This window comes from Centroberyx affinis, unplaced genomic scaffold (genome assembly GCF_046629955.1).
Source record: "Centroberyx affinis isolate AG114_WGS23_722 - 3 ecotype Tasmania unplaced genomic scaffold, CSIRO-AGI_Caff_v1 ptg003698l_1, whole genome shotgun sequence".
In the NCBI taxonomy this organism is placed as follows: domain Eukaryota; kingdom Metazoa; phylum Chordata; class Actinopteri; order Beryciformes; family Berycidae; genus Centroberyx; species Centroberyx affinis.
Genome location: NW_027281590.1, coordinates 11,991 through 39,493, shown reverse-complemented (window position 1 = coordinate 39,493; position 27,503 = coordinate 11,991). Strand labels below are relative to the sequence as shown.

The window sequence follows — 27,503 nt, the reverse complement described above, 5'->3', positions numbered from 1 at the left end:
CAGTGAATACACTTTTTAAACTAAGTTGTTACTTTTCCTTTATTTTCAACTGGAGAAAGGTTCAATTCACGCAGGAAGTGGATTTCTTCCAAAGCCAAAAAAAAACAAAAAAACAAAACCTTTGGCAAAGGTTATGAATAAAATGACTATGAATAAATGTTGTACCATTAGCAAATTAATTACAGCTTTTATTTACATTTTGTGTTGATGGAACTGAAAGTGAATTGACCCCAGCCCATTGTTGTGCACTTCCCAAAGTCCACCAGAAGAGGGCGTTGTTTGATAAGAAGACCAGTTAGAGTGGAGGCGCGCTTACTGACAAGAGTTGGTCAAGTTTAGTTTTACAGATCAATATGCAAAATACCAATTTCACTGGAGTTGCTGGTTGACACAGGACTTTCAACCCTGAAAACCTGCGCCCCGTTGCTCTCAGCTCTCCCTGTCCTTGAGCAGCAGGGCGACGAAGTAAATAACTTCATCAATAAAATAAGTGGAAGGTCTGGGTTTCAAGAGCATGTCAACACTAAATCACATAGGGCAGGAAAATGCTGGTGCACTGCTCTCCAGGCTTTGAAACTTTCAAGCATGTTGCAATGCTCATTTGACCCCAATCAGTGATGTCAAAGCAGGTGTTTTGCCTTTGACAGATGATGGAAAACACCTGCTGTGACATCACTGATTGGGGCTTACATGCTCGAAAGGTTAAAAATTATACGTGTTCTTGTGCATTCTTGTGTGACACATTTTATGTAAATGTAACTGCCGAAGCACCATTCCAAATCAAAAGAACGACAAGACGGAGGACGGAGAGAAACCCCGGAAGTTTCCTTGCCAACCTCAAAATATCGAGGATGCATCGGATGGTGACTTGACCGACGAGAACGAACTGAAAGCCCCAAGATTCACTGCGACAACGGCGAGCAGCGCTGTAGTCTACAGTACAGAGCCAGTTATCAGCTGGGGAAATGAACAGCTGTGTGTCTTGAGAGGAAACTTCTCTGTGCTTACTTTCATTAGAAGATCGTTCCAACTTGGGACAACTTGGGAAGAACGTTCTCCACAAGGACACAAGTATCGACTTGCCGTTCTTGGTTTTGATAATCAGAGCAGTGCAGCAGCACTTTCCTGCTCTATGTAATTTAGTGTTGATTTGCTCTTTAAAATTCCCCATTGGCAAGCATCCGCTCTGCTGAAGTGTCCTTGTGCAATGCACTGAATTCCTACCAGCTGTAGGGCTGCTGCTCTGTACTCGACCTCGGACCTCTGACCTCCCTGTGGAGCCAGGCAAGGCAAAGGAGAATTTCCCATTTATCATCATTACATTAAAGGCCCATTCAAAAACAAAACATAGTGTGTGTGTGTGTGTGAACATGTTTGGATGAGTGTGTTATTTTGTGTTTTTAATTTTTTTGTTATTATAGTCAAGCATTAGCAAGTGTGTGTGTGTGTGTGTGTGTGTGTGTGTGCATGTTTGAATGAGTTTGTTATTTTGTGTTTTCACGTTTTTGTTATTGTAGTCAAGCACTTGGAGGTGTTTGTTGTATTCATGCAAGCGTGTGTGTGTGTGTGTGTGTGTGTGGACATTGTTTTGCTGTTACATAAAGCCATAAGTACTTGTTAATCTCTCACCATGCAGGTCTGCTCATGCCTCAGCTCCGGTGGAAGTTGAGTTGTTTTCTGTCTCTGCTGCAGCTCTTAACCAGTTTCCTTTAATCCACAAACTTTTGCCACCAGGAAGCGAATGCTGGAAGAAAAACCTGAACAAAGGCACTGCACTCTGAAAGTACAATGAAAAGAACTACAGAGTAAAGGATTTTAGAGTTTATTGTTCTTGTCTGAGAAGTCCTTCATTAGCACTGCAGCCTTTTATATCTCAGTTCTTGCACAGTGGAAATCAATATGCATGCTGAAACACAAAACTTATGCATCGGTGACCTGGTGGCCGGACCGTTCCCTTGCTGCCCGTTCTGGTTGCTGAAAAGAGAACAAAATAAAAAATGTCTGTAGTTCAGAGGAGAGAATGACTTCAATCCCATGTTTTGGTTTTCAGTGGTGGAGCTGCTCTTTTGTTTACCACTGGAATCTCATCCACTCTGCCTCACCTTGAGATGAATAATGTACTGATGGAGGATATTTATCTCTCATTAAGGGCTGGGTTCAGTTCACACTCTGTCTAGTCAGTTCAGTAGGTGGATGTTTCTCCTCAAATTTAAACGATGACAAACCTTTGACATGAGAAGCCTGTCTTAACCTTATTAAGAATTAACTGAATGTCCCTTCATCGGCAAAGTGCAAATTGCAGTTTCCATGTAAATTTGGAGCTTATTGAGCAGTAAGTGGACTGACACAGACTGTCCCAGGCAAGAACAATGTCTCCTACTGAAGTGTCCTTGGGCAACACCCTGCCCCCCAGTAGTCACTGTCCCACACAATATTACACAATAATATTTTTAATGACACTTGCTGTTCCTGCGGGTTTTGACAGGCTGGTAACTTGTTGGGTAGATGGACAATGTTGCCTCCAACAGCGATGGGAAGGAAACTGATACAAAATCAATGTTGATAATACTAGGATTAAATATTACAATATTTGCCCATCTCAGTTGCATCAAAATGTTGCCCATTCTTAATGTGTTAATGCCTGACTTTAGACTGAAGACGCACTCGCTTTCCTGGTTAACACCCTAGCTGTCCAATGTCATCGCCTGTGTGTGTGTGTGTGTGTGTGTGTGTGTGTGCGTGCGTGCGTACGTGTGCGTGTGTCCTCCTCAGAGACAAGTTGTCTCTGTCGATCCAAGACATTTTAATGCACAAAAGGTGTTATTCTTAGCACAGCGGGTCACGCTTCTCTCTTTCACTCTCTTTCTCTCTTCTGTTTCCTTCTCTCTCTCGTCTCTCTACCTCCTCTCAGCAATTCTCCACTTCTCTCTCTCTCTCTCTCTCTCTGTCTCACTCTCTCTGTGTTTCGGTATTCGTTCATCCTCTATTTTCTTAGAACTGAAATAGAACTGGGCTGCAGAACCCATCGCTTTTAATCATTATGGGTGTTCGTACACACACACACACACACACACACACACACACACACACACACACACACACACACACACATAGAGAGAGAGAGAGAGGGAGAGAGAGAGAGAGAGATACAGATACAGACAGATACAAAAACAACAACAACAGACACAGACGGCCCAGCTGACAGCCTGCAGGCCTTGGAAACAGCTCCTGCATGCATATGCACCAAAACGTGAGGCACGCCTACACTGCCTTTCCCCTTTAAAAACTAAACCTCTTCACTTTGTATACCTCGAGGCCCCGCCCCTTTATGCAAATCCCCCCCCCCTCCCTGACGTCGGCGGAAGCCAGCGCTGGGTTTCTCCCTCTCCCGACAGATATTCCTTTAAAGGCGTACTTAAAGCCCCGGCTGCAGCTGCAGGAGCGCCAGAGAAACCTATGCACCAAAACAAAAAAGCTCCCGCACCGCCTGGAAACGTTCACGTCCGCGACAGCGACAAGACCCGCGACAGCTCCCGGCGTCCCAGGGACTGAGATAACCCGGCGAGGTGAGCACGGTGCACGGTGAAATGCCGAGGACGATGCGGCATGAAATTTCGACCTGCAGTTACTCGGCTTCTGGCAGGCGAACACACAGCATCTCAGGTTGCGGCTGCAGAGAGAGAGAGAGAGGGAGAGAGAGAGGGGCAGAGAGAGGGGTAGAGAGAGAGAGAGAGAGGGCATTTACAGTAGTGTGTGCCAGTGTGTGTCATAACATCCAACAGGCTGGAACATCGTCCTTAATGTGGCAAACATGCAGCAAAGATGTGTTTTGTCCTGCATGGGGACTGTCACGGTGAAGTCCGTACATGGAGCAGCGGAGAAGTTAGAAATAGAGACAGACAGAGAGAGAGAGAGGGAGAGAGAGAGAGAGAGAGAGGGAGAGAGAGGGGAGAGAGAGAGGGGAGAGAGGCTGAAGGTGCAGACAGTTTCCCTCTGACACGGCAGGTTGCATAATTAGGTTGCTCTAATTAGAAAGTGTCGCATGAGTTTAAAATTAGGATGTGTGAATGGAGCTTAAATTTAAAGCTGAGGGGTTAAAAACGGAAGCTGCTTCCAGAAGAGGTTCAGGTGAAGTGGGAGGCGAGGCTCTGTTGTTATTGTTGTTTGCATTTTACATAATAAGGCATTTAGCTGACGCTTCTATGCAGACTGGTGCACAGTGAGTGCAACAGTAGAATGAGCTTCAGTTCCTACATCACTAATAATTGCAAGCAACCAGTGGTAGGCCGTGCAAAGGACAAAACCATAGTGAATAACATGTGTGACCTTAGAAAAATCATGTAGGAGAGAAGAGGGGAAAACAAGCTAGCTGTATGCCAACTGTTTTTTAGGACTAGGCAAGGAGAATGAGGAATGTATAAGTTATAAATTATTTATTAATGTATGTTTGTATCATCAGTGGCTGGTGCATGTAAACACAGTAGATGTTAAATGTGAAATCATATAGACTGCAGTGTTTAACTTTGCTGGTTGATGCCTATGGCCTGCACTTTGACTTCAGTATACAATCAGCCAACAACATAATCATAAAAATCAATGCCTGTCAGAAAAACATTAATAAATAGCTCTAATTTTCCTTAATACTGTATGCTGCTATACCATACATCAGTTTGATACTACTAACCTTGACATATACTACGAATTCTCATCTTATAGATTTATGTCAGCTTAAAAATAAACGCAAACATCGCTGGGTCTGTTTTGTCTGTTGGCTGTCTGCAGCGTCCTCTCTGTGAGTCTGGACCCTAAACGGTTATTCAAGCCTCGGGACACTGGGCTATTCTGCTGTTTTTGAGTTGGGGCATGTTGTAGCAGTAAAGGGGAAAAACAGCTGGCGAACCGCGGCAGCTCGTCACTGTCGGGTCCATCTGAAGGAGTTTAGTCTGACATGTTGACAGTGTCAGCAGGGAGGCTGAACAGCGCCTGGGGCAACGCAACACGCTCATAACATTTGCTCCAAAGCGCTTCAGGTTTAAAACTAAACCAGCTTTTGTTGGCAGTAAGACGCCCCACCCACATATATGTACACACACACATTGTTTTGTTGTTATTCTTGTAGCCTTGCTTAGGTGTGCAGTGGAAAGTGGCAAGTATCAATTGAGTGCAGTCAGTATGGGGCTAAAAGGCTATCTGCTCTCTCCAGTCTGCTGTTCCAGGGTCCTTAACTATTCCCAGGAGCCATTTATAGTTTGGACCCATCTCACTCCCACTGTCTCCTCAGTGAGTGTGTGTGTGTTTGTGTGTGTGTGTGTAGCATTAATTTGATATAGGAATACATTGTTAAACGTTAGTTGCCTGCTGGGACTGCTGTGATTAGTGTGTGTAGAGAGAGGGAGAGAATTTGTGTGTGTCCTTGTGTATTGGCAACTACTGATTTATTCTGGTGTGAGCGCGTGCGAGAGAAAGTACATTGTGTACATTGTGTTGGGCACTGTATTGATCTACTGTATAGGCCGATTTACTCTGTGTGTCTGCCTTGGTGTATGTTAATCCAAACCTGTGTGTTCACTCAAATACTGGGAGTTGTGCCAATTTGCTAGATTTTAACGTGTGTGTGTGTGTGTGTGTGTGTGTGTGTGTGTGTGTGTGTGTGTGTGTAGGTACAACTGTAGGACCAGCGTTAGATTGGGACCTGGGCCAGACGACAACATCTCAACAACACATTTATGAAGCTTTCAAGGCCTTTTGGTGAGTTTAACACGCACACGCTCGCACACACACACACACACACACACACACACCAGAGCTGTAGTACTCCGTTCAGTCCTCGCCTCTGCTCCAGTCCCCAGACCGCATTTTAAAAGTCCTGCTTGTGTCTGTTATTTTGACGTTAGGTCTCGTAAATCTGCCCAAAAACAAAACAAATAATCTTAGAGAGCTGTGAATGGCCGACAGATGTGCTCTCCCTATTGTCTTCTAAGCCCACTGTGTTTCTGTTCTGCTGAAAATCACTGCCAGCTAGCATTAGCAGAACAAAACTATTTTGGTTCTGCTCTCAAAAAAGGCCTAGCGTGCTCTGATCTCCGTCTTTACCAGGACTGACCTGACAGGATTTGCACAATAGCTCTAACACACACACACACACACACACACACACACACACACACACACACTCGTCCATTGCATGTTAAGACACCAGCCGGCTGAGTTGAAGTGAAACCAGTAGACTTCCTCTGGATGAAATGTTTGCTGACTATCAACTGATGCTGACTCAGTATGGGGGCCTGAGACACACACACACACACACACACACACACACACACACACACACACACACACACACACTGACACACACTGACACACATGCACACACGGGCAACCACACAAACACAGTCAGACACAATTTGTCATACACAGTCTCGTGTAAAGGGTATATGCACATGCACACACATTGGCGCAGGCGGTATGCAAACAATGCACACACATATACAGTATATGCATAAATTCACATAGAAACAAGTTGATCATCCACACACACACACACACACACACACACACACACACACACACACACACACACACACACACACACACACACACCTTGTACTTGCAAGTGTACTTTACACAGATTTACACACAGATAATGATTTTGATGAGATTACAAGTGACAGTTCACTTCATTTGCAGTTATATTAATTCAACCAGTCAGCCCTAATGTTGTTTTTGAATCAAACCCTTACATTGGTAGACAAGTCACAGCTGATATACTAATTTCAAACAAAGCATATTTTGTTATTTTAACCCAAATGCCTTCTATTAATCTGTTATAAGCCATACATGAACACACACACACACACACACACACACACACACACACACACACACACAAACAAACAGACACTTTCCCTCTCCCTCTCACTCACCATCTCTGTTTCTCTCTGTCAGTCTCACACACACACAGGAGATCAAGCTTTTTATCCTAAACACTGATCCTGTGTGCAGATAACCCACTTCCTATCGGTGTGAAGTTTTTGTACACAATCCTGAAAGCATGTTTTCCTACTTCTAATCAGAGCACAAGTGTGGGGGTGTGTGTGTGTGTGTGTGTGTGTGTGTGTGTGTCGTCTCACTTACAATAAGTAGCTTGCCATCAATAGCCTCCCTTATCGCTACCAGATCACACACACACATACAGCGTTGCAGCCATAACGCCTGTGGTGTTGCAGCCATGGGAAAAACTAAATCGGTCTGTGCGCCTTGTCTGTTTATCTATTTTTACCTTTATTGATCAATCAGGGAGATCAGTAGGAACAAATTGTGATTTACAGGAAATATATGGCAAGGATTTTCACAGATCTAGTCAGTGTTTTTTCTTTCTAGGTGGTAGGGCTGGGCAATATATCGATATTATATCGATATCGTGATATGAGACTAGATATCGTCTTAGATTTTGGATATCGTAATATCGTGATATGGCATAAGTGTTGTCTTTTCCTGGTTTTAAAGGCTGCATTACAGTAAAGTGATGTCATTTTCTGAACTTACCAGACTGTTCTAGCTGTTCTATTATTTTCCCTTTACCCACTTAGTCATTATATCCACATTACTGATGATTATTTATCAAAAATCTCATTGTGTAAATATTTTGTGAAAGCACCAATAATCATCCCTACAATATTGTCGCAATATCGATATCGAGGTATTTGGTCAAAATATTGTGATATTTGATTTTGTCCATATCGCCCAGCCCTACTTACAACTGAACATTTAGCCCACTTCGTAGAAAATACCGAGATATATATTGTGTATCACCATTCGGCCTAAAATACAGAGATGTGATTTTTGGTCCATATCGCCCAGCCCTACTAGGTGGGTAAAAAACACTCTGCATATGAGTTTGTTTGTGCCGAAGTCTTTTGGCTGCAGAGATCATGCAGAAGTCGACATGGCGAGCATCAATGACAGGCTAACAAAAAGACTAAATAGACGTTAGGATTTGGTTCACTGACCGATCTAAAAATACGTTTGGATAGGAATGTGCGCGTCAAAGTGTGTGTGGACCAGGCTGGCATGTTTTTCCTGTTTTATACCCGCCTCTCTGTTTGTGTCAAAGCTGTGTGTGAGAGCATGGCTGGTTGGTTCTCTAGTGGTGGAGGACTATTATCAAAGTCAATATCAGATGGCTGTAATGTATATTTAGTGCTGGGTTTGATCTAGAGGGCAGACACAAACACACACACACACACACACACACACACACACACACACACACACACACACTACAGCAGCAGGAGCTCCTCAATAATACACAACATCTTCTAAGAATAGAGATTTTCCACTTAGGTAGCTTGCTCTTCTCTCTCTGTCTCTCCTCCCTTCTCTCTCTCTCTCTCTCTCTCTCTTTCTTCTCCAATCCCCCCTCCTTCTCTTCTTCCATCTTTATAACAGCTTGAGCTCCACTGTCTCCCCCAGCTGCTTTTTGGCTCTGTGTGAAAATGGTTTGAACTTATTGCTTACAGTCATGTGAAAACTGAGTGTCTACAAAAACGTAAAGTTTCACGATCGAGATAAAACCGACTGATGTTCACATTGTCACCCGTGCATTTTGGAAACTGTAGAGGGGTTTTGACGGACTTTGAAAGGCTCCATGGTCATGGAACTTGCCTAGCCCATAGAAGACCGTTAAAACCTTCAATTCAAATAAAAGAAGAAGAAAAGAATTAGTCTCAAAGCTTGCCATAGTACCTGCAGTCTAGTCGGTTGGATCTCCTAGACCTTGTAGCCTGCTCTAGGCTGGTGTTGTTAGATATAAAGGCCTATATCATGTTTTTTTCCTCTACATGTGATTTTAACCACAAACATGGTGTTGCGTAACCCAGGCTAATGGACAATAATTTGGTTAAGACTTCTCTTATCATGTGGCTTTCGTATCGCATTAAAAAAAACCCAATCAAAATCTTTTAATTACACTGGTTTTAATTTCTTTTTTAATTCTCCAAAACATTCACTGTTAAATTTACTGTTAAAGGTTGCCTGTGCCCACAGAATACTGTTGTGTTGGCATATAAGAAACAATCAGCCTGTATTAGTGGTTTTCAGCCCCTAGTGCCTGTAATCAACGCTGCCAGATCAACACAAATGAGCTGGCATTTGACCCGGTGTTTTTCTTGAGTTTTGGGAGGTGTAAAATCCTATTAATAGATCAGTTTATAATCGCTTATGCAAAAACAATGCTGTTTTCCTTCAAAGTGCAAAGAGCAGGCAGATTGACAAATCCAGCAGCAGCAAGAGCCAAAATCTCAACCTCCGCAAAATGTAATGTGAGTGCGACCACCTATTGAAGGAAGAGTAACTCTGCCAAGTGCCTTGCTCAAGCAGCAGTTGTCGAGGGGCGGATAGATTTCCCCAGCCATTCAGGGATTCAAACCAGTGACTTTCACTATCCTTTGGCTGCTGGTGGATCCTCATGCAACTCATCATTTGACCATCAGTGCAACATGAGTCACAGTTTACAGATGTTTCTGATAAAGCACTTAATCGATTGATTTCAGTAACGCTTATAAATTCTCATCCATGGTGGCGTTTAAGCCTGTAAAATGCACTAAAAGTCCTGGTAAATGTCAGATTTTTCCCGTCGGGGTACAGTAACCCTTGGACTCCGATAGCGTGAAAAGCTTGAACAAATTTGGCCCCGCCGTGCTTTGGAGCTGCGCTGCCTCCGCCGCCTGTGGTTAATTTTAATACGTTTGACATTCTCCTCCTCCTCCAGCGAGCTGTGTTGTTCAGAAATCTCTTTGGGACTGGTTCTTTTTAAGCAGACCAACTACAGCACGTCATAAAATTTTTGACGTCCAAATTAGCTTCGTCCTATAGCGGTGTTGTCGGTGCTCATTCAAATAATATGCTCTTATCCCTATAAGTCCCCCTGGGTGTTTCCTAATCGCTGTTCTCATCTGTATTAATTCACTGCGAGTACAAAACGTTCCAGGACAAGAAGTGATGTCCCGCCCTCCAGTTAAACTAGCAGACAGCCGATTGGATGCCAGAGTTATGACTAAGTCAAATTTGCTATACATACATGGTTGTCTTTACAGCTTAGTTGGCGAAGGCACATGCCAGGTACTTGCAGCGTTGTGGTTGCCCCCCTCCCCCCCCTCTTCCTCTCATCTTTTCTGTCTCTCTCCACTGTTCGGCGTCTGAAGAAGCAGAAACGACATAAAACGACTCTTGAAGTGCATCTTTAAATGCTGCAAGTACATGGCACGCGTTGTGCTTCCACTGAGCCAACAGGACGTCTGCTGTGGCCGAACTGATAGACAGCTGTAACGCTGGATTGATGTTCTGTGGTGGGCGGAGCCTGACACTCCCAGCCGCTGTGTCTGGGAATGTTGTTGTTGTTGTTGTTGTTATTCTTGCTGACATGTGAGCCAAAAAAAGCCAAAACAGGAAAAACTGTTTGCCTGCAAACCCTAACACACACACACACACACACACACACACGCACATATACAGACAGGTATCTAGGGTGACAGAAGAGAGAAGGGAAGAACTGGCTGTGCTCCAGTAATGTCATTAACACTGTTAGCAATACTGCACTCAAACTAATGGATGGACACACACACATACACACTCAACGTGCGTACGGACTCACACACATGCACATACACACACGTACATGCAGGCACAGACAGCTGGTGTGTTGCACGTGTTTACCTGAACAGTAAAATGGATTCCATTGGACAGGGATGCAAATACACACAGAGACACAGAGATAGACACACAGACACACACACACACACGTTGTATAAGCTGTTCACTTTGGAGCTGATTTGCCTGGTAAAGCAGGGGAAATAGGTATCAACATGGTAGCCTCGTGTAGAAAAGTTCTACCCCTGAAGTAGATTTACCGTACAATACTACATACTCAGCGTCATATTTTTCATCAGTTAGGCTAAATGGATATCAGCCCTCTGGCTAAAAAATGATCAACCACAGAAATCAGCAGCACAACAGCTGCCAACACTTCCTCTTTGAATGTTCAGTGCCCAAAGTGAGCTGAGGCTTTGTCTTCTATCTCTCTGTCTTTCTTTCTCACTGTTTGTCTCTCTGTCACTGTGTATCTTTCTCTCTCTCTTTCTCTCTCTCTGTGTTTTAGGTGGTTTGTTTCTGTATTGCTCAGCGGATGGAGTGTGGCACTAACACTGCCAGGGTTAGAGGTTTTATTTCCACAAACTAAAAATGTCACGCACTTGTGGCACTGTAAGGCACTTTGGATAAAAGCTTCCACCAAATGGTTTGATTGATTTGCGTGCGTGTTTGGTCTGATTTATTAGATGTGCATTTGTTATTGTTGCCGTGTTGTTGTTGTTGTTGTTGTTTTGTTCTTTGTAACAGTAAGCGCATGGCAGGATATTTCTTGGGGTTATTTTTCACTCTGGTTCTTGGCAAAGCGCTTGGCATTATAAAGACTTGCCACAGCCTACATGGTCTCAGGTTTCAGAAATGACAATGCCAGATTTGATCATAAAATCAAAAATGTGTGTTTGTGTCATCAGTTTGCGTGTCTGTGATTTTGCGGATGAAAACAGCGTTGGAATAATGTTGCGGAGCTGCTGGAATAACATGGTGTAAAGCCAGCTGGCAGACCCGCCGTCACTTGCAGTGCCATTTGTGTTTGTGTTGTTGTTGTTGACTCACCAAAGCTTTCTTATTCGCAACTAATTAGTTTTTAGCTCATCAGTAGGTTTGATTTCTCCCTGTTGCTAGAAAGGTTTGCTAATAACCATGCAGGACTACAGGGATCAGGATCAAATGGCAGCCACTCTGTTGTTTGTTGTTATGCTTTTGGACAGTGCAGTGACATTTGTGCATTGGTGTTGTAGTAAACACATGGAAGGATTTTCATTTGTAACTATTTTTACCTCATCAACAGTTTTATCAGACCGTTGATAACAGGAAGGCTTTGCTAATAATCCGCCGCATGGTGTACTGGAGTCAGATTTCATGCCCATAGGTTCAAATGACAGGACGACCGCTGGCAGACACCCATTCAGATGTTGCAAATTCTTTCATACAGAGCTTGTTTGTGTACTGTTACACACAATAAGCAGTGTTTTGAAGCACTATTGCTAAACTAGTTTGGTGACCGTTTTGAAAACAGTGTTTATTGTCATAGTTTGGTTTGTATGTAACCCAAAGATAATTTGTTCCATGTGCTGATCCCCATCCCTACTCTGCCATAAAAAACCAAAGAGCAGTAACTTCCAATTTGATCTCTTGTCCCACCAAAAGAATTTGCTGGTACAAAAGTGGATAGCGTATTGTTTTCTAGTAAGTATTTTTTGTTGATATAAAGTCTGAACTGTATAACCTTTTGCCTTTAAAACACACAGAGTAGTTACTGCTGTTTGTTTTTGTAGGGCAATACTGAAGGCAAAGATTATCTCCATTGTCTCAGAAGTTGCCCATGACTCTGGTGACACACTAGGCACCAGGAAACTCAAGCAGACACTGGGATGAAAGTCTATTCAGCTGATCCTGACAACAACACGCTCCTATGTGATGAAAGCAACAATGCTTAGGCAACTCCTTGGGCACTCTTGTCCATCAGAGTTCCTCAAAACGTTGAGCTGCAATAATAATGAACATTTGTTTTATTGCCATTACCTCAGTGCTAAAACACAAGTTTGTTTACAGGTCCTTACAGTTAATTAAAATCTTGGTTCAGTGCCAACATGCTGGTGTGAAATAATGTAATTAGCAAGACAAAACAAATACTGTGCTACTTGAACAGTCAGCTGATATAAACTGGTTCATATGATGCAACATAGCGTGTGTGTGTGTGTGTGTGTGTGTGTGTGTGTTTGTTATGGAGGTTTGAACTGGGTGTGTGCAGGTTCAGAATCATGTTGTTGATTGAACATCTGAGAAAGAGAGAGAGAAAGCTAAAGAGTGTGAAAATAGAGATATAACTGGGTCACACTGATGGTTGGCAAGAAACGTGATTTTTCACACACACACACACACACACACACACACACACACACACACACACACACACACACACACACACACACACACACACACACACACACACACAAACAAACCAGGGGGTTGACCCCAGGCTATACAGGGAGAGGGACACAATCTTTCTCTTCCTCACTCTTTCTGCTGTCTCTCTCTCTCTCTCCTGTTTCTCATACACACTGCTTGTCCCTTGGGGGTAAAGGCCCCAGGGGGAAGAGAGAGGGACACACACACACACACACACACACACACACACACACACACACACCGTTGCTCACCAAAGGGGGCAAGCCCCAGGGGTCAAAGAGACAGGATGCAGGAGAGGGTGGCGGTAATTTGAGGTAGGGTAGGGGGTACCGTTGTCAGGGTAGGAGGGGTGGGTTATAGTTATGTGATGGAGCGAGGTGGAGTGTGTGTGTGTGTGTGTTTGTGTGGAGGTAGGGAATTGTCAGTAACGTGACTCCTGTGTAGAAGTAGGCCAAGGCTGCTGTCAGCGGCTTGTCAAAACCTCACTGCATCCAGCTTCAAACGTTCAGACCTTCTGCTCACGCTCAGGCAAACCACTGGTGTGGTAGTTTAGAGTGGGAGTCTATGAGAAACAGAAGTAGTTTTGAATGAAGGTCTTTGACAATCATACATTACCACGGTGGTTTAGCATGAGCGTCTGAGAAATGGTTGTCTAGAGTCTAGACCAGTGGTTCTCAACGTGGGGTCTGGGGACCACCAGGGGTCCTTGAGGGGGTTCCAGGGGGTCCCCAGCAAATTGATGAATTATTAAACTTCACCATTATTTCATTTACAAGAACACAGTTAGAGAATGTAGAAGAATGACTATTTTGATCATAGTTTCACTGTACCTGCAATACAGATAGTCATGGAATTCTGGACAAAATCATATCTAGCAATAAAAATATTCTCAGATTTGGGTCCGAGAGACAAAATCTAATCGACTGGGGGTCTGTGGCCCTAATGTGGACTAAACTAGGGGTCCTTGATATGAAAAAGGTTGAGAATCACTGTAGACAACCATTCTCTAGGCCTGCTGAGCCTCTGAGCCCGTCTAGACGGGCTCAGAGGCTCAGCAGGCCTAGCGAATTCATATGACAGTGCCTGTGTGTGTGTGTGTGTGTGTGTGTGTGTGTGTGTGTGTGTGGCCTGTTAAGATCAGTTAAGTGCAACATTGTGAACTTACAGTGTGACAGATCCACATACATCTCTTGTATGTTTCTTGGTGTGACTGGTGGTCTGATTTGGCTGCTAGTATGCACGGCACGGCACTCCACTAGAGCCTACACATGTATACAACTGTAGCTCCCCCTCCTTTGTCTGGCTTCATCAACTTCAAATCTACCTCAAACAGAGATACTAGAGGTGCAGCTAGGGGGGACTGCACAATCCCACTCAGAAAAACTGCATTTAGCCAGGCCGTCTTTTCCTTCAGAGCATCACATCAATGGAATTCAGTACCACGATCAATTAGAGATCCCCATCCTATTATTCATTCAAGTGTAACGTTAAGAAATGGCTTATTGAGAACCAACAATGTCAACACTGATGCTGTTTTTATCTACCTTTAACATGTACTCATACTGTACCTGTATCCTCTACTATTGGATTTTGTCTGCTCATGTTGTTTAACTGTATTGTATATGCTTTTTATCACAATCTATTCAATCTATTTATCACAAACTATTGTATGTTATATTATTCTGGGATGCCTAACAACATCAGGCAAAGGGACTGCCGATGAAAACTAGCCTTTGGCTAACTCGGGTACTTTTACATTTGTTTGAATGTTGATTAATGTACATTGTCCCTTTTTAAAAAAAAATTGAAATCAACACTTGAAAATATTGTCCAGTGTTTTCATGAAGCTCTGGCCCAGTCAGCCTCAAACTGTCTGGACAGGGGCTTGTGCTGCCTTGGATTAAACCTGTCTTCACCCACCTTGGAGGTCAGATAGCGAGACACTGAGCCTGGGAGCAAAATAGGCTGATGAAGGATTTACAGCTGAGTCGTGACTTGACAATAAATTGTTAAAAATCAGTCAATGAAAGTGGTGATTTTCCTTTTTGAAGTAAAATGGGTTGGCCAGCTAGTTATTGTGCCGACTGCTCCGGGTGTAAATTGGCTGCTGTGTGTATGTGGGCCAGTCAGAGAGCTAACTAGCTAGCCCGTTAGCCAGGAGGTCTAAAAATAAACGCAAGGATGACTGAGCTATTATTGGCTGCTAAGCTAGCTGACACAACACCACAACACACAGTGGACTCCTCTCCTCTCCTCTCCTCTCCTCTCCTCTCCTCTGTGCTAACTTTTATGCTGACGTTCTCCAGTTATTCTTCTGAAGCTGTGTTGTGTAGGAGCCCAACAGTAGAAGCTACTGGTTGCTTCTGGGGTGCTTGTTTCTCTCCTGAGATCTGGCAACCCTGCCTGACAGCCATAGTGGAGATCCTCAGCTTATTGTGTTTCAAATGTACAACTTGGCCATTTTCTTTTTTACAGTCAGTGCTCCTCGCAAGCTTAAACTCAGAGTGTTTTGGAATAGAAACTTGGACAAAATGTAGACTTTAAACAAAGACTACAGAATTTGGAAACAAGTCTATCTTATTGGACCATTCACTTCTACTCATAACACTACTGAATAGACCTATCTAACCCACACAGCAACAATCTTTTTCAGCTGGCCTGTCTCTCTTTTTCTAGCCTGGTTGTTAAATATTGTGCCATTATTTGCGTACAGCCAATTGTCCTCCATGATGGCGCCAGGTGTAGTTATGCAACCACAAAGCCTCTATAGTTTGAGCTCTCAGGCTGTAGCCAGTCCAAACTGTTGTATCGTGGACGTACTTATTAACTGGTTTCACACCAGCTGTTAAACTTAAATGAACTCTTGGTACTGGACTCAAAAACAACGTTAGTGTGTGTGTGCGGGTGCGTGTCTGTTCACATGTGTGTTTGTAAACAGCAGGTGTATTACGTCATATTCATACCAGCTGGTATAGTGCTATAAACCCTGTGTGTGTTATGAGTAAGAGATTTGTCATTGGTGCTAGTGCACGTTGATATACATGTGGTCCCCCACCCCCCCACCCCCCCACTAGCTGCACTGCAGCAGTACTGCACCATAATGCACACATCCTATCTCTGTTTTCTCCTCTCTGTCTCTCTGTCTCTAATCCTTATCCCTGCCATCTGCCTCCCAAAGATAGGAATGCAGTTATTCTGAATGGGGAATATCGTCAACAGAATGGGTATACTGAGGCGTGTGTGTGCAGGCCTGGTTAATCTCAAGTATACTCGTGTGTTTACATGTTGCTGTGTGGATGTGGATGGCCTAAAGCTGTTGTCTGCTCTCAAAAGCTTGCGTGTGTGTGTGTGTGGGTGTGAGAGAGAGACAAAGAGAGAGACAAAAAGAGAGAGAGAGAGAATGTGTGTTAACTGAAGAGTCTCTGTACTCCAGTCACTCTGTCTCAGTGAAAGTCAGAAGACCCAGAGCGAGACACAGAAGCTAAATGTCTGTTACTGACGTTTAGCTTATTTCACTAACACACACACACAACACACACACACACACACACACACACACACACACACACACACACACACACACACACACACACACACACACACACACACACACATACACACACACAAACAGAAAAACTTGAAAAACCACATCCTGTGCAGGCCAAGAATGGCATCTCTGTGATCTTGACTGTCAAGACCAGGACCAGAGGGCATATTCTTCTGGGACCTCTGGTCCTAAAACAATATTGCCAAAGCATGAAGGTACAGAGTGTGTGTGCGCTGGGTTGACACTCTACCATATGACAACTTTCTCCTCTCTCTCTCTCTCTCTCTCAGATGATTTCTGCGAGTGGATTTTTCTTCAACGCTCAAACACTGAAAAAAACATTTTGACTTGAGAAGATTGTCATATCCAGTCACATCCAGTTATGTCCATATCCCCACAACGTAATGGAGAGTTAACGCTCCACCATTAGTGAATGAATAGCAGCTCTGATCATTGTCAGTGTGCTGTATGAAAGGGTGATGGTGACATCCTATAGCCCCCGGGAGCGGCTTTATATCTGCAGATTACATTATTTCCCCACTTGACTGCTTTTGATGTGTGCCTTACTTTTCTACTGGAAGGGATTTCTTACATTTCATGGGCAATTGAGGCCACAAACTCCCAGATTGAAGCAAATAAAGGCACAGATTGGGTCATTGGGGCGTTTTTTTGTCATGTTTATATGCTAGCAAAAGAAGAGTTGTTGTAGTTGTCTCTTATTTCTCCCTCTCTCTCTCTCTCTCTCTCTCTCTTTCACTCACACATCACACCCATAGGCCCTAGCAGTATGTGAACTTGATCCTGAGGTCTTCTGCCTTGTAATCTATATCCAGCTCTATATGGGTCAGTACTGTGTATGTGTACATGCATGCACACACACACAGTACTGCGCATCGTGCTCACAATGCGTGTGCAACACCAACACTCATGCCCAGACACAGCCTGATTAAATAGCGGTGGGGTTTTTTTGGTCAGGCGACAAGATCTCAAGATGCACACACCCACACACACACACAGATGCATAGATACAGACAGATGCACAAAGCTAGACACACACACACACACACACCCATCCCCTCGGCTCACACTCCTGCTCTCTCTCTCTTTCTGTGTCTCTCTCTCTCCTCTGTGTTCCTCTCTGTTAGGGCAACACACATTTGTCTTACTTTTCAACATCTTTGTTAATAATAACACATAATGACACAACAGATAATGGTTAGTTAATGAAGTGGTAGTACAAAATACAACTTTTTTTTGCTACACACAAGCGATCAAAACCACGGGTGAATTTTGAAGCCAATAAGGAAGTGGCGGCAGACTCCAAACCCGGCCCAACTCCATGCAAGTCAGTGGGACCACAACCAAACGTCTTGCTCAAAATATAAAGTCAGTACATTTTTCCACTAGAGGTTATGGTCTCAGTAGCTAATTTCACTTCTTCTAATGTGTGTCCTTATGGAGATTTTCAAAATTATTGTGTTAATGGGATATAATGGATATAAAACGGGGTTGTTTTCCTAGTGACCGACAGGTTGCCGATTACGAGCCAATAGTAGGCAGTTTTGGCTGCACCGGCACCCAAAAAACACTGATCATAAACCCAATCTTTAGGCTTCAAAACGGCCGTTCAGAAACCTATGGGTGACGTCACACTCACTACATCCATCTTTTTTTACAGTCTATGGCTACACACCATATGCTTTAAGTGTTCAGCTGCCTTGCTCAAGGACACTTCAGCAGAACTCCCGGCTGTCATTGGACACATTGGCCGTTGCAGGGTCCAAATCTGTGACCTTTCGGTTACGGGATGGTCTCTTTACTAGGCCACCCTACTGTCCCACATGTGGGAGTGATGTAATGTTTTTTTGTACCAGTCCTGTAGAAATCATTCCTGAGGCTTATATATAGGCTTGAGGCTACTGGAGGTGTTGCACAAGACCGTCAATAACATGCATGAGTGTTTTCACTTCAAATGCTGCCTCCGCAAATGGGGAACTGTTCACATAATTTGCAGCAGTTACACATTCGCATAACACCTTTCACCATATATGGAACATGGTGTGAACGCACACAGTAATGAACGCATCTTGTGATCAAACTTGACATTTCTGCAGGAAGCGGCAGACATGGGACTGTGTGTGTGTGTGTGTGTGTGTATCCTTGTGTTGTCTACACGTTAGAGAGACAGAGAGAGAGAGAGAGAGAGCAACAGAGGGAGAGAGAGAGAGAGATAGAGAAAGAGGAGAAGAAACAGGATAGAGTGGTAGAGAGAGAAAGATCAACCCTGATTTCAGGTCAGTGTGACAGGTAATCTGGTCTGTGGCGCAAGAATAAACACTCACTAAAATAGACTAGGCCTACGTGTGTGTGTGTGTGTGTGCGTGCACGTGTGTGCATGCGTGTGTGTGTGTGTGTGTGTGTGTGTGTGTGCGTGCACATGCCGATCTGTGAGACACAGGAGATGGCAGACTCTTAATTTGTCCCTGACCTTGAACTTTACAGGCATCTTCTTTCCCTCCGTCCTGCCCTCATTTTCCCTCCCTTTCCCTCTTTCTCAGTCTCTCTCTTCCATTCTCTCTCTCTCTCTTCATCTGAGGACAGACAAATCAAGCGTTCATCTCAGTTTTTTTTCTCTCGTATATATTGAAATGTGCTTGACTTCATTCACTGTCTTTTTCCCTTCATGGGTCCTCCTTCCTTCTGTCTCCTCTTTCCCAGCTTCCTTCTTTCTCTCCCTCTCTACTCTTGCCTCCTTTTTTGTCCACCCCTCACTCCCTCCCCATCCCATCCCATACCTCTCTCTCTCTTTCCCTCTCTCCTTCCCTCTCTCTTCATTCTCACGTGAGCCTACTGTTGTTTATTTTGCCTCCCAGAAAAGCTGAGGTGTAATTCTATATTTGCAATGCTCATGTTACACACACGCGCACACACACACACACACACACACACACACACACACACACACACACACACACACACACAAGAAACAATAGGACATCAACTGACGGATTCTATATGCGTGTAGACCTATAATCAGATAGCATTCACTGTTTTGTGTGCGTTTGTGAGTGTTTATATATGTGTGTGTGTGTGTGTGTGTGTGTGTGTGTGTGTGTGTAGAAATGAGAATGACAGAGATGCAGCCCAGATAGCATTATCAACTGAGAGAAAGGGAGAAATACAGAGTGGAAGATGGCGAGAGATAAAGAAGATGTATGGATAGGTAGCAGCACCATCAGTTGTTTTGTTTTTTCAGCCTTGTTTTTCACTTTGACCCACTATTTCCCTTCTTTACAAATCACACGCACCCACATGCAGCCATACTCACACACACATCCTCTGCACAGACTCACATTATGCACATCTGACACACACACACACACACACACACACACACACACACACACACACACACACACACACACACATATATATTACCCAGACACAACCATATACGTGTACACATACCTGCCACATTTAGAGACACACTTGCAGACAAAAACTAGATATGAACCTGTACTCAAATGTTATGTGTTGTGCTTGGTTTATCACGCCAGACACGTAAACGGCCTCAAACGGCAAGATTTCAGTGTCAGAACAGATGAATCAAGCGCTCCTCATGTTTATGAAAGTATTCAAATGCATTCAGCTCCTGTTTCGGCCTGGTTTGCACCCTGAAAACTCTGTACTGTTTACTGTGTAGTTGGCCTGTTTAGTCCGCCGGCTCACTGTGCCTTCTCTTTCGTGGGCTTTTTCACTGTAGTAGCTTACAGTATTTTCAAGTTTAAGCTCAGAAAATTGAGCCATTTTTGAGAGCACACCATGACACCTTGACTATTTATGTTAATGCTGCTTTACATGGTATATTCAGATGCATTAAGAGGTTTTTTGCATTCCTGCTGCAATCAATTTAGTAGGTAGTATACTGTATGTTTTCCCCCTTTATGTCTTCCCCCTTTATGCTATTTAGAGTGTATTCCTCTTTTATGCTATTTCGTGTGTTCCTTTATGCTGTTTAGTGGGTAGTGTGTGTATCCTCCTTTATGCCATTTACTGTGTATTTTCCTCCTTTATGCTGTTCAGCCAGTAGTGTGTGTGTTCCTCCTTTATGCTGTTCAGCTAGTAGTGTGTGTGTTCCTCCTTTATGCTGTTTAGCAGGTAGTGTGTGTATTCCTCCTTTATGCTGTTTAGCAGGTAGTGTGTGTATTCCTCCTTTATGCTGTTTAGCAGGTAGTGTGTGTGTCTTCCTCCTACATGTTGTTTGGTAAGCTGTGTGTGCACCAACACTCGAAGAGGCGTGGCTAAGCGAGAAAGTCGCTCCACCACAGTCGTTTGTAGACTTCCATTAAACCATGTATTTTGAGATCGCTGGTTAACCAAACCTGAACATGTGTTTTGTGTTTCGTGTATGTTTTTTTGTTGTGATATTCGCTGTGTCTCTGCAGTTTGCATGCTCTCTCTAGGTGCTGGTGTTCTTTCTGTGGTCATCCACTAGTTTGAAATGAATAAGGATAGGTTGGATAACTAGTGTGTGCGCGTGTCTGGGGGTGGGGAGGGGGTTGGCTCTTATGTAATCTGTCACAGCCTATGAGGCCAGGTAACGGGGGGGCACTGTGTGTGTGTGTGTGTGTGTGTGTGTGTTCAAATATGCATGACCATCTTGAGTGCATCATGAATGTTAATGGGGACATGTGAGAGCACAGAGAAAACCAGAAAGTGAGAAAGAGGCAGAGAGACTCTCTGCTCTCATTCTGATCTCTCTCTCTCTCTCTCGCTCTCTCTCTCTCTCCCTCTCTCCCTCTCTCTTTGTTTTCTTTCTCGATCTCTCTAAGAGGCTTGATGAGGGTCTTAGCAGTGTTATGATGTGTGTGTCGTTCACGTGGCAAGCATTAGTGTGTGTGTGTGTGTGTGTGTGTGTGGGTGACGGAACGTGCCGTCTCTATGTGTTATAATCCATTGGTGGGGTCCTGACACAGACACAAGCGTGCAGACACCCACACACACACACACAGAATGTACCATACACTCTTACTGTGAGAAATTCTATTGAGCATGCATGCAGTCTCTCTCAATTCAATTCAGCTCAGTTCAGTTCAATTCAGTAGGCTTTATTGGCATGAAAGTTTAGAACAATATTGCCAAAGCATGAAGGTACAGAGTGTGTGTGTGTGTGCTGGGTTGACACTCCACCATATGATGACTTTCTCCTCCCTTCCTCCTGTCTCTCTCTCTCTGTCTCTCTCTGTCTCTCTCTCTCTGTGTTACTGAGTGAGGGTAGAACAGTAGCCCAGTTTGAAGCTATTTCAGCTATTCAGACACACTGTTTGATTTCAGCCGGTCCAGTTTAAAAGACTGTCCAAGTGTCTGGGAGGATGAATCATGCGCTCCTCACACAGCTCTAAACAATAAAGCATCTTGAAAACATTTTCCAGGTCAATCCAAAATGTACTATTTTCCAAGGAACTGTGTGTCCTAATGCCTTAATATGCTTGTGGTTATTAACCAACACTTGTGGAGTCGGCATGTTGTTGTCCCGAACAACACACACAGAAGAATTCAAACGCACGTCAAGGCACAAGAGCAAAAAACAAAATCCCATGGCCGTGACACCAAGAGATTGATTTCTACAAAATGCCACAGCAATGCTGCCAGCCTTTCTTAATTTAATGATTAATTGTTTGATGGGCGGTGTTCAGCAGTTACGCCCATGTATGGTTCTGTGGATGCTCCCATGATGCTTGACACGCCAATAATTCTACAAAATTGATGCTGTTTTTTCAGATGTAGCAACATATTAAAGCTCATATTTTAGTGCCATTTCTAACTCTGTGTCTTTTCTCTTTTTGCTCTCTCCCTTTCTTCTCTGCCCCGGGACTCCAACAACCGACCGACCAACCAACGGAAACGCTCGTCTCTCCACCTGACCGATGGGACACCTGCTTTCTGCTGTCGGTGTTTTCCTTCAGATTGATCAGCCAATCCATGGGGATTTTCAGAGGAGCTCCGCCCACCTACACCACCTGCCCTCCTCCTCCCCCCTCCCCCCGCAGCCTCCTCCTCCCCGCCCGCTCCGTCATCCAGCCCTCCATCCAGCCCTCCATCCAGCCCTCAATACATAAATTCAATATGACTCTGGAACTTACCGAGTGGTCTTCTATATGGATTTTCACTGCTTGCAATAGACAGTAAAAAGAAAAAAACCAGGGGGAGAAACCTCGATGACTAATAAGCCATAAACACACACACCACACACCACACACCACACACACACACACACATATGCACACACACAAACACACACATACAAATCAACAGACAAACATTGTACCAAATAAAACTGCTGGACATATCTATTTTGTTTTTCAGGCAGGATCACACACACCCAACACACTTATAGACACACTCCAAACACACACACACACACACACCCTGGGAATGTACCGTACACTCTTCCTGTGAGAAAAATTCAACTGCTTCCTTCATTTTGGGATTTTCTACAAGTCCTTGGAAAGCTGATTTAAGCTGTTTTGTCTTCTCTGGAAAAAAAACAAAACAGAGAGGTTGAATTTGCAACTGCCGTTTTTTTTGGAGGACAACTTGTTTTGTTTTTTGGACGACTTGTTTGCAGAACAACTTGCTGATTTTCTTTTTTCTGACACGGATGTATAGATAATCAGTTTTTATGTGTCTAGACCTTTTTATTTTTAGCAAGATCCAGTTCTAGATCAATTTCATTACCTCGCAAGGCAGGAGACTATCTGTTACTATTCTCTTTTGTTTTTTTTATTCCAGTGGTATTAGCACACAATATTATTACTATCATTGTTCATAATACACCTTTGACTGGTTATTGCTGTTTTGTTCTTTTAGTTTACCTATCAAAGGTAACTACTATATAACCACCAAGTATAACCACAAGTAGCTAGGTTACTACTTGTAGCTAGTATTGATTGCAATTAAGTTACATCTAGAAACTTGATAACTATTAGTTATTAAGTAACTGCTAGTAACTTAGTATCTTGTGGGACAGGGTGCTTTTGTTTATTTTTCACTGTGTTGAATCCAGTTTTCCAGAGGAAGTGCTGGTAGTATTACTTTTCCTCTGGTAGCTACAGGTAATTGTTCTCAGATTTGATGTTGTGATAGAGAGGCGTGCTTGTTTTTCGTTGCGTGCATGCCCTCCGCCATGCCTCCCCAGAACACAGAGGCTGACGCGATGCAGGTCGGATCTCTGGTGGGTGGGGTTAACACCAAAAACCCCACGGGAACGGGCTCAGAGGAGGAGGGAGGAGGAGGAGCAGGAGGAGGAGGGAAAGAGACGGATGGATCAGGAGGAGGAGGACGGGGACGAGGAGGAGGAGGGGAGGAGTCAGTGAGCGAGGGGTCGATCGAAGGCATTCCTCTGAAGAGATGGGTGATGCACGGGGCGGTGATGTTCGGCCGAGAGTTCTGCTACGCCATGGAGACAGCCCTGGTGACGCCCGTACTGCTGCAGATAGGTGAGGAAAGAGTACACACAAACACATCTACAGTATACCGTATATATACAGACAGACAGATGGACACAAACTTATACACACACACATAGGCCTATACTGTATATACCAACAACAAAACACAGACTTGGACAGTATGTGCTGTACAGTGTTCTCCTACATAAACATGGAGAGCCACTGAAAAGCATCCAAGGTGACAAACACACTGCTACAGATGGGTATGATGAGATATAGTAAAAAACTAGGAAACTAGGAGCCAAAAACTAGGAAAAATACGGCCCAGGTTGAAAATAACCAGAGTTATCCTTTAGTTGGAATAGGAGTTATTTGGAATACAGTGTGTATGTAGACGTACGTAGTTTGTGAGGTAGCGGAGTGTCTTTGCGTACTTCCTGACACTGTACTGGCATTTAGGAAGACATCTTGGCAGCTAGATGTCCGTGCAGACATTCAGCCTCCCACTCACCTTGTTCAGATGGCCTTCCGCTGGATCTGCCTGGGGATTAGCAAGCTCGCACTCTGACTCACACAACACACACACAGGCACACACACTTAGGGAAGATGGAGAGGGTGTGAAAAGTGAAGGGGAAAGAAGGAGGGGCAGAGGAAGGAGAGGATAGAGAGAAGAAGGAGGGAGGGAGGAGCAGAGAGAGGGAGATAAAACGCTGACGCAGCTATAACCTTGTTTACCTCTCAGACAAAGTCACTTCTCCCGCAATCCCCCTCTCTCTTGCCATCCCTGCGTCTCTTCGCATTTCTCTCCAACTCTCTCCCTCGGTGACGTAGTGTGATCTCCTGGCTTACATAACCGAGGCGACGTGATTGGCAGGTGGCTCGGTGGTCACTGTGACTCCTGGCTGGCTCACTGAGGCTGAGCGCCCACGGGGAACCGGGCTTCAAAACACTGGCTTCTATTTCTTCTCATTTCAAAAGGAAAGGACGCTCTGCTGCGCGTTCCTGACAGTCCTGAGATCTGCGGGGCCGCTGGAAGTTAAAAACATTTCAACTTAATTGAAAGAGCGTAGTCCTGGAAATGCTTTTTCTAATGCGTCATGACCAGCTGCTTGTCCAATCGGCTCAGCACTGCTGGTTCAAAATGACGTGTTCAGTGGAAACAGGCCTTACTCACCATCTTTACCACCCACACTATCATTGTCGTTATCGCTCATTAACTTCGCCATGATGATCATGATAATAATAATTCAGTTAAAAGGTGCTTTAGTCAACAAATAATTCAAATAACAGTAACCATACTTGACCACATGACTTTAATAATAAACAATGAATGTACAATAGATGTCATTAAACACAATGAATGTACAATAGATGTCATTAAACACATAAATCAATTATCAGTCTACTAATTTATCTAAATTAGTGGATGAATCTCGCATTGTCCTTATCATCGTCTTTGTCACCATCACTATCATCATCGTCATCACTACCATCATCATCCACACCACTATGATCCCCTTCATCACCATCAGTATCATCATAATCATCATTAGACTTGCCTGTATCACCTGTAGCTCTGTTTCCTATGTGGTATTAAAGCCGCATCAGGCCGCAGAGCCGCTGTGTGTTATTTGCTCTAATTTTAGCCCTGATTTTTTTCTAGATCAGGATGTGTCTGAGCCCCTCTTAGTAGATTTTGGAGCTGTGGGAGGTACGGTCGGTACAGATTAGGCTGCAGTCCATTGAAATAGATAAAAACAAGGCGGGTAGTGCAGTGACTTTGTTACGTAGCTGATATTCATCACAGATTTGGGGACTTTACCCTGTCATGTCAGACTCTTTTATGTCAGGCTCATTAACTCCCATTCATTCTGACCTTGATTCCGGTCTGAAGTTGAGGATTGCCTTCCAGCCGTAGACATTATGAATAATTTTTGGTTAACAGCTGTTGACCTCTCTATAAGGTTACTGCTTCAAGGCCAGAGACTGACTGTAGGTATTGGACTAAGCTGCATAGCAAGTAAGCTGGCTTGTTGGCTCGTTGGCTCGCCCACACCATTGTGTTTGTAACAGAATGAGATGTTGCCCCACAACACTGGGGTCAGAGAGTGTGTGTGTGTGTGTGTGTGTGTGTGTGAAGGAGCCCATATTTACACAACCCAAAGAAAAGAATAGAAAACGATTCCCTTTACCTTATAAGGTGTTCTGTTCATGCAGACTCTTTCTGTCCTGCATCTGAACTCCTTTGTTACTTTAGTTGCTGCAGTGCTGTCAGGCAGCTGCCAGTCAAACTGGGGTTCAGGCTGATTCCCATAAGCTGCCACTCTGGCAGCACAGTGGCATTTTGGAAAGATTGCGCTTCCTGTGCAGTGGCTGTGAGTCATTCTGTCTGTCTGCCAGACTTACTTTAGTGATGCCCTTACTGGCAGTCACCCTGGGTAAGAGCATCAGCTAAATCACTTAATGTAGCTGAAATTGAGATGAGAGAGTGGGAGAGATCAAGCCAATGGTGGGGAGAGGGATTAAGAGACACGGGGACAGGTGAGAGGAAGAGAGAGAGAGAGAGGGATGACAAGGAGAACTTTTGGAAAGGAGTGGTGCACGAGGAGAGGAGGTGATGAGCACAGGCGGTGTGTTGTGACGTAATTGGTTGTCTTTGGTCAGGAGCATGTTGCCTTACGTAACTTGTCAAGCTTTCTGAGAACTGATCCAAAAGTGACGCACAGAGAGGAAAGCATTAGGATGTTCATCTTGGCGATAAATCAGAAAGAACAAATGTCATCTAACAGACAAAAACTTGAAATAATCCCACTGTCTCTGCCCTTGACATCTACTGTAGCTAGCGTCTGAAGGCGAGTTTAGTAATGAGACATGACAATTGAATTTCCGACCCCAGTTTGCCACTAGTTTCCTAAGACACTTGTCAATTGAAACATTTACTGCTCCTCTCAGACTAGGGATAAATACATGCAGACAGTGGTTCCCCTAAAGCAGGTAGTGTTTCAGAAACTATTTATATTGCACCTATCTAAAAGGTTTAAAAGGTCAGGATTGCAGCACTTCATATTGAAGGTAGGCAGCCTCTATAGAAGAATACCCCAGCCTTCACCTAAAAAAGCAAAAGTTCTGTTATTTCCATTGAAACCAAAGCTGTTGAACAGTATCTAACTGCGACATCTGCTGGCCAAATGTGACACAGTGCGAGCAATAAGGAACATATTTTGGAAGCATCACCTCATGGTGAGAAAAGCAATGTTAGATTTTAGCTAACATTAACACCATAATATCATCATACTCTGTCCTAAATGTTGGTAGTTAGCTATTTAGCAAATAAGATAAATACCTCAAAGTATTTCCAAAGAGCAAACCGTGACTTTTGCACTGCCTTTTTCTCTGCATTTACTGGCAGCTTTTGTTGGCTGGTTAAAGTTGGACTTTTCAAACACAATAT

The 27,503-nt window shown here is 43.9% G+C and overlaps 1 protein-coding gene across 1 annotated transcript; it reads left to right on the top strand.

The window, feature by feature from the left end:
• The first annotated feature begins 3,447 nt into the window (after nucleotides 1–3,447).
• On the top strand, nucleotides 3,448–25,016 carry LOC139662035 (solute carrier family 45 member 4-like). Its single transcript, XM_071540625.1, has 4 exons — nucleotides 3,448–3,566; nucleotides 5,661–5,748; nucleotides 22,567–24,099; nucleotides 24,884–25,016. The coding sequence occupies exons 3-4, from the start codon at nucleotides 23,775–23,777 to the stop codon at nucleotides 24,886–24,888; spliced, it is 330 nt and encodes a 109-aa protein (XP_071396726.1). The 5' UTR covers nucleotides 3,448–3,566; nucleotides 5,661–5,748; nucleotides 22,567–23,774; the 3' UTR covers nucleotides 24,889–25,016.
• The last annotated feature ends 2,487 nt before the right edge of the window (nucleotides 25,017–27,503 follow it).

Coding starts and splice junctions, on each gene's coding strand:
- LOC139662035 (XM_071540625.1), top strand. CDS start 23,775: ATGCCCTCCGCCATGCCTCCCCAGAACACAGAGGCTGACGCGATGCAG.